Raw genomic sequence first — 7,145 nt, forward strand, 5'->3', positions numbered from 1 at the left:
AGCAAATGGCCCAGGGACATTGCAGGCCCAGTGCTGACACTGTGAGGGTGCTTGTGTACAGTTTTGAAGCACGTAAAGTGTTTTTTTTTTTTCCACTTCCATCCAGGGGGAAAACCTGGAATCTTACCCTACTTGGAGCTCCGCAGCCCTGGGTAGAAGGAGTGACTTTGCCCCCTTGGAGCTGAAACACCCATAATGTGTAAAATAGCTGCCTGGAAGGTTGCAAATGGGCCCAGTGACATTGCAGGCCCAGTGCAGACACTGTGAGGGTGCTTGTGTACCGTTTTGAAGCACGTAAAGTGTTCTTTTTTTTCCACTTCCATCCAGGGGGAAAACCTGGAATCTTACCCTACTTGGAGCTCCGTAGCCCTGGGTAGAAGGAGTGACTTTGCCCCCTTGAAGCTGAAACACTCATAATGTGTAAAATAGCAGCCTGGAAGGTTGCAAATGGGCCAGGGACATTGCAGGCTCACTGCTGGCACTGTGAGGGTGCTTGTGTGCGGTTTTAAAGCACGTAAAGTGTTCTTTTTTTCCCCACTTCCATCCAGGGGGAAAACCTGGAATCTTACCATACTTGGAGCTCCGTAGCCCTGGGTAGAAGGAGTGACTTTGCCCCCTTGAAGCTGAAACACCCATAATGTGTAAAATAGCTGCCTGGAAGGTAGCAAATGGCCCAGGGACATTGCAGGCCCAGTGCTGACACTGTGAGGGTGCTTGTGTACAGTTTTGAAGCACGTAAAGTGTTTTTTTTTTTCCACTTCCATCCAGGGGGAAAACCTGGAATCTTACCCTACTTGGAGCTCCGCAGCCCTGGGTAGAAGGAGTGACTTTGCCCCCTTGGAGCTGAAAAAGGAAACATGTACACAAATTCTCGACTATTAAGCCCCCACATGGTGGGGGCTTAGAGACCTGGGTAGGGAACAAAAAGTCGAGTTATCCCGGCCGGCTGGCAGTCCGGCCATCTGGTCGGCCACGTGTGCAACCAGATGGCTCAGCGTGATGTCCGACCAGATGGCCGGACAGCCAGCCAGCCGGGCTAACTCGACCCTTTGTTCCCCAGTGGCCTGTAAGCCCCCACCCTGTGGGGGCTTAATAGTCGAAAATACGGGAAGGTGTAAAGAAATTGGGTATGGGCCTGGAGAGCAGCCCAACCCGGCAGGGAATATGTAATAAAATGGTGTCGTATACACACAGCTCTGTTATGATCCAGTGGGCGGCCCTCAGAAGGGCCTTTAGGTTGTTTTTTTGTGCGTTCTCGGCGAGTGGTGTTTAACCGCCAAATCCGTAGAGAGTACGTCCCTGGCGCTTCAGGGCGTACACCACATCCATGGCGGTGACGGTCTTTCTCTTGGCGTGCTCGGTATAGGTGACGGCGTCCCGGATGACGTTCTCCAGGAAAACCTTCAGCACACCGCGGGTCTCCTCGTAGATGAGGCCGGAGATGCGCTTGACACCGCCGCGGCGAGCCAGGCGGCGAATGGCGGGCTTGGTGATGCCCTGGATGTTGTCGCGGAGCACCTTCCTGTGCCTCTTGGCACCGCCTTTGCCGAGCCCCTTTCCTCCTTTGCCGCGTCCAGACATGCTCTCTTCTCGGTCGAAGCAGAAATACGAGCAGCAGCCCGAGAACGGCTGCTTATATGGAGCCGCTGCGGACCGGCGAGGGAGCCTCTGACGTGTGAGACCGAGAGGCGGGAGAGCCGCTGCCCGGCCCGCCCTCTGCAGAGAGCGGGCCCCGAGCGGCCGCTGCCGTTTGAAAAAGCGCGGGCTCCCAGCGCCCCTTTGTCCTGGGCTCGCCTGCGGGCGGGCGGGCTCCGCAGCTTCTGCTCTTCCCTCCTCACACGCCACCGGCGTTCAGGCCACGCAAACGGAACGGTGCAAAGCACCCCAGCCCCTCGCTGGTTGTTCCGGCCTGAAGCAACCCTAACCCTGGGTCCCCCTCCGACCGCTCTCAAATGTCTCAATGGGGCCAGCGCACCGAAGCCCTCCCCGGCGCCACCGCGCTGCGTGCGTGCAGCCACAACATGCACACGTTCACACCCCGCGCCCGGTAGCGGCGTGCCCGCAAACTGAAAAATATATATGTATAAACATAAATAAAAAGTAGGGACCGCAAGGTAGCCTTAGCGGCTGTGTTAACATTATTAACGTGCATCGCCGGAGGGTCGGACACGCCGCCCGGTGAGGCGAAGGTGCGAGCGCTGAATTTAAAGAAGCCGGCAAAAGTGAGACTTAGAAGGGATAAGCTCTTTGATGGAATCTGTGTGCGGCCCTGAAAAGAGCCCTTGTGTTTATAATGTATTTATACGGTGGTTCGTGAGGGAGGCTGCGGCGCTTCACTTGCTTGCTTTGCCCCCAGCCTTGTGGCTCTCGGTTTTCTTGGGCAGCAGCACGGCCTGGATGTTTGGCAGGACGCCTCCCTGGGCGATGGTGACTCTGCCCAGCAGCTTGTTGAGCTCCTCGTCGTTGCGGATGGCGAGCTGGAGGTGCCTGGGGATGATGCGGGTCTTCTTGTTGTCCCGGGCCGCGTTGCCGGCCAGCTCGAGGATCTCGGCCGTCAGGTACTCCAGGACTGCAGCCAGATAGACGGGGGCACCGGCGCCGACCCGCTCGGCGTAGCTTCCCTTTCGGAGCAGCCTGTGCACACGGCCCACAGGGAACTGCAGTCCGGCTCTGGAAGAGCGTGTCTTGGCCTTAGCGCGGGCCTTGCCTCCTTGCTTTCCGCGTCCAGACATGGCGAGCAGCTGCTGTAGGTTCTCGGGCTAAGAAGACAGAGAGACTATCCCTGCGTGCTCCGGACCCCGGTCATATAAAGACTCCGGGTCGTCTCTGATTGGTTGCCCGCTAGGCTCTGAGGCCCACATTGGAGGAAGGAATAACCTACTCCACCAATCAGAATTACAGAAGTGAAAGGCGCGTATTAAGATGAGGACGGAGGGGGTGCCGGTTGTGCCTACCAATGGGAACGGAGAATAGAACAAGCAGCTGCTTTACACGCCCAGCCTATAAGTACAGCAGCCCGGGCGCCGCTTCGGCATTTCTCCTGATTCCACAGCGAGCGCCTGCCCAGTGTCGATCATGCCTGAACCAGCCAAGTCCGCGCCGGCTCCCAAGAAGGGCTCCAAGAAAGCGCTGTCCAAGCCGCCCAAGAAGGACGGCAAGAAGCGCAAGAGGACCAGGAAGGAGAGCTACGCTATCTACATTTACAAAGTGATGAAGCAGGTGCACCCCGACACCGGCATCTCCTCCAAGGCCATGGGCATCATGAACTCCTTCGTCAACGACATCTTTGAGCGCATCGCCGGGGAGGCTTCCCGCCTGGCTCACTACAACCAGCGGCGCACCATCACCTCCCGGGAGATCCAGACCGCCGTGCGCCTGCTGCTCCCCGGAGAGCTGGCCAAGCACGCCGTGTCCGAGGGCACCAAGGCCGTCACCAAGTACACTAGCGCCAAGTAAGGCTTCGAGGCACATCTCCAATTAACACAAGGGCTCTTTTAAGGGCCAACACTTTTTCCTCTAAGAGCTGCTGTGCGGATATTATCGGTGAAGAGGTACCCTTAGCGTGTCTTATGAGTGAAGCGTAGTGTGGTGCGCATTAGGTCCCGCTCTGGCGGGGCCTGCAGCAGAGCGAGGGTCGGTAGAGCAGAGCGCCCTTCCTAATAAAAAGTCTATGTGAACAGGCTTTGTTGGGGATAAAGTGTCACTAAGCGCTGTAATGTAATAGCGTTTGACCCGCACGGACGGTCCCGCTATTGCTTTCCACGTTAGGGGAGAAGTGTGTACAGTTTGCACGGGGCACGTTCCGTTCGTACTTTAAAACCAAGGGAGACGAGAGCGGCTACAAGTCGCCCCCGAGCGGGCGCTCCCTCTGCTGAAGCCGGACAAGATTACCGGGGGTTTAAAAGTAGCACAGACACCACACAGCCCTGGCTTGCGAGGTGCCGGTCGCTGCACAACCCGTCTGCCAAACAAAGCACTTTATTATATGAAAAGGAGGCGCTCTGCTTTCCGAGTGCCGGTATGAGTTAATGAGTACCGGTGCCTACCAACACCTTCCTTTCGCCCCCGCCTCCCCCCGTGTACAACACACGGATATGAACAGCTCCTACGTGACAAGGTGGTGGCTCTTAGAAGAGCCCTTGTGGTATATGTGGTGTCGGTTAGGGTCGGTCCTTAGGCCCTCTCGCCGCGGATACGACGGGCCAGCTGAATGTCCTTGGGCATGATGGTGACCCTCTTGGCGTGGATGGCGCACAAGTTGGTGTCCTCAAAGAGCCCGACCAGGTAGGCCTCGCTGGCCTCCTGCAGGGCCATGACGGCCGAGCTCTGGAAGCGCAGGTCGGTCTTGAAGTCCTGCGCGATCTCCCGCACCAGGCGCTGGAAGGGCAGCTTGCGGATGAGCAGCTCGGTGGACTTCTGGTAGCGGCGGATCTCGCGGAGAGCCACGGTCCCGGGCCTGTAGCGGTGAGGCTTCTTGACTCCTCCGGTGGCAGGCGCGCTCTTGCGGGCAGCCTTGGTGGCCAGCTGCTTGCGAGGCGCCTTCCCTCCGGTGGACTTGCGGGCGGTCTGCTTGGTGCGGGCCATGGCGAAGACGGAGCTTTCTCTGCGCGGCGTGCGAGAAGGAATGGGGCCTGCCTCGCACAGAGGCCTATTTATGCCCTGGGAGACGGAGGGCTGCTCTGATTGGTTGAAACTACGGGCCCAAGTTTGGAAATAGCAAGGATTGGTTACTCACTGAAGAGGCGGCTCGTGGCTGGCTATAGCCAATGAAATGTGGTCAAAATGGAAAGCAGCCCCCCGATTGGTTGATGTACCCCGAGCCGAAAAAGCCCGCGTTTTGGGCAGGTCTTCTCCCCCTTGCCCCCCCGGCTAGCTGCCGCCCCACCAGTCACCCCCCTCCCCGTCTCGGTCACCTGCGGGGGACAAGCCCACGGTGTTATAGCCCCTTTGGTTACCCTGGCACACGCCGTTACCTCCTACGGATTTAAGGCGCACACTCGTCTGCTTCAAGCAGACACTATTCCCAGTCCGCCTCGGACATAGTGTTTGCGGCGAAACACACACGTAATCACCCGAATGTGTCATCCACCGAGGTCTGATACCTCCCACACGTATAGTTAGCCTTAAAACTATCAAGGAGTTATAATAACCTCCGTGCGAGCATCCGCCCAAGATCACACGCGGCGCTCGAGCGCGGAGAGGCGCGCCGGGATTTCACGGTGCCGTTTATGGCTGGGGAGCGGGGCACGGCGTGCGCGGGGCTGGGGGGGTGAACAGGCTCTCTTCTAGACCGGGTGGGTGGCTCTTAAAAGAGCCCTTGTGTTCGCAGTGTCTGGCAGGAGCCCTTACTTCTTCTTGGGCGCTGCCTTTTTGGGCTTGGCTGCTTTGGGTTTGGCCGCCTTGGGTTTCACCACCTTGGCGGGGCTTTTCTTGGCTGCCTTGGGCTTGGCCGCCTTTGCTTTCGCGGGACTCTTGGCAGCCTTCTTGGCCGGGGCAGCTTTGGCCTTCTTGGGGCTCTTGGCCGCCGCCGGCTTCTTGGCCTTCTTCGGGCTCTTCTTCACCCCCGCGGGGGCCTTCTTGGGCTTCTTGGCGGCCGGGGCGGCTTTCTTGGCCGCTGGTTTCTTGGCCGCTGGTTTCTTGGCCGCCTTCTTGCCCTCCAGCTGCTTCTTGTTCACCTTGAAGGAGCCGGAGGCGCCGGTGCCCTTCAGCTGGGCCAGGGCGCCCTTGCTGACCAGGCCCTTGAGGGCGGCCTTGACGCGGCTCTTGTTCTTGTCCACATCGTAGCCGTCGGCGCTCAGCACCTTCTTCAGCGCCGCCAGGGAGACCCCCTTCCTCTCGGCAGAGGCGGTGACCGCCTTCAGGATGAGCTCGGCGACGCTGGGTCCCGCGGGCTTCTTGGCCTTAGAAGGCCCCGCCGCCTTCTTCGCCTTCTTCTTGGGGGCTACTTCCGCGGGAGGGGCCGCGGCAGCTGGAGCGGTTTCAGCCATGGTACAGAGAGTCGAGGCGCTAGCACAGATGAGAAATGTCCCTCCCGCCGGAGCTCCGTGCATATATAGGGAGGAGCCACCTCCTGATTGGTCCCCAGGAGGGGAGGCTGTTCGCGGCACACTCGGCTCTCTGCTCCGAGCTGGCTTTTGTGTTTCCTCTCATCAGATTATCTATGTTTTAAAACAGTAAAAGTTAGAACTGGGCTTTCATTTATACATCAAAAGAAGCCCAACTTCATCCCTTTCCTGTGCGTGCACTCCTCTCGTTTCAACGCGCTGCCACCGGCTTTTAGTCAGCTGGTAGACTCCACACTCCTCCGATGGCTGATGCCTTTGTGTCAGAAAACTTTGTCCCCGAGCCCATTTTCACCTACACAGTCTTAACGTTTGTGGTCAGAAAAGATAGCATATCAATCGGAGCGTGCTTCTGTACCGAATGACTCGTGGGGCACCACAATGGGGTTCTTGGCACCCGTGAAACAACGTTTTATAAACTGCAGAAATAACACAAGCCTTCGTGTGCCCAGCGAGAGGGGAAACAGGAGCCAGGAGGATAGAAACGGGCCAAACTCACTGAATGCACACCGCTGATACTGTGAAGGTGCCTGCCTACCTTATTTAACCATGTAAACTATTATTTTGTTCACCTGCATACAAGGGAGAAAACCTGGAATCTTACCCGACTTGGAGCTCAGTAGCCCTGGGTAGAAGGAGTGACTTTGCCCCCTTGGAGCTGAAACACTCATAATGTGTAAAATAGCTGCCTGGAAGGTTGCAAATGGGACAGGGACATTGCAGGCCCAGTGCTGACACTGTGAGGGTGCTTGTGTACCATTTTGAAGCACGTAAAGTGTTCTTTTTTTTCCACTTCCATCCAGGGGGAAAACCTGGAATCTTACCCTACTTGGAGCTCCGTAGCCCTGGGTAGAAGGAGTGACTTTGCCCCCTTGGAGCCTAATGTCGAAAACAGCTGTCTGGAGGTTGCAAATGGGCCAGGGACATTGCAGGCCCAGTGCTGACGCTGTGAGGGTGCTTGTGTACCGTTTTGAAGCACGTAAAGTGTTCTTTTTTCTCCACTTCCATCCAGGGGGAAAACCTGGAATCTTACCCTACTTGGAGCTCCGTAGCCCTGGGTAGAAGGAGTGACTTTGCCCCCTT

The 7,145-nt window shown here is 57.6% G+C and overlaps 5 protein-coding genes across 5 annotated transcripts; 1 reads left to right on the plus strand and 4 right to left on the minus strand.

Annotated features, from left to right (window-relative positions):
- Window positions 1-1,269: 1,269 nt before the first annotated feature.
- Window positions 1,270-1,581, minus strand: LOC138274045 (histone H4). The gene has a single exon (XM_069218936.1). It carries the CDS (start codon window positions 1,579-1,581, stop codon window positions 1,270-1,272), a length of 312 nt encoding a protein of 103 aa, XP_069075037.1.
- Window positions 1,582-2,333: 752 nt separating this feature from the next.
- Window positions 2,334-2,732, minus strand: LOC138274046 (histone H2A type 2-C). Its single transcript, XM_069218937.1, has one exon. It carries the CDS (start codon window positions 2,730-2,732, stop codon window positions 2,334-2,336), a length of 399 nt encoding a protein of 132 aa, XP_069075038.1.
- Window positions 2,733-3,075: 343 nt separating this feature from the next.
- Window positions 3,076-3,456, plus strand: LOC138274047 (histone H2B 1.2-like). Its single transcript, XM_069218938.1, has one exon. The coding sequence runs from the start codon at window positions 3,076-3,078 to the stop codon at window positions 3,454-3,456; it is 381 nt and encodes a 126-aa protein (XP_069075039.1).
- A 662-nt stretch (window positions 3,457-4,118) lies between these two features.
- LOC138274065 (histone H3) lies at window positions 4,119-4,708 on the minus strand. Its single transcript, XM_069218957.1, has one exon. The coding sequence runs from the start codon at window positions 4,582-4,584 to the stop codon at window positions 4,174-4,176; it is 411 nt and encodes a 136-aa protein (XP_069075058.1). The 5' UTR covers window positions 4,585-4,708; the 3' UTR covers window positions 4,119-4,173.
- Window positions 4,709-5,109: 401 nt separating this feature from the next.
- On the minus strand, window positions 5,110-6,530 carry LOC138274064 (histone H1-like). Its single transcript, XM_069218956.1, has one exon. The coding sequence runs from the start codon at window positions 6,048-6,050 to the stop codon at window positions 5,346-5,348; it is 705 nt and encodes a 234-aa protein (XP_069075057.1). The 5' UTR covers window positions 6,051-6,530; the 3' UTR covers window positions 5,110-5,345.
- Window positions 6,531-7,145: the final 615 nt, after the last annotated feature.

Source organism: Pleurodeles waltl, unplaced genomic scaffold, assembly GCF_031143425.1.
Source record: "Pleurodeles waltl isolate 20211129_DDA unplaced genomic scaffold, aPleWal1.hap1.20221129 scaffold_153, whole genome shotgun sequence".
Taxonomy (NCBI): domain Eukaryota; kingdom Metazoa; phylum Chordata; class Amphibia; order Caudata; family Salamandridae; genus Pleurodeles; species Pleurodeles waltl.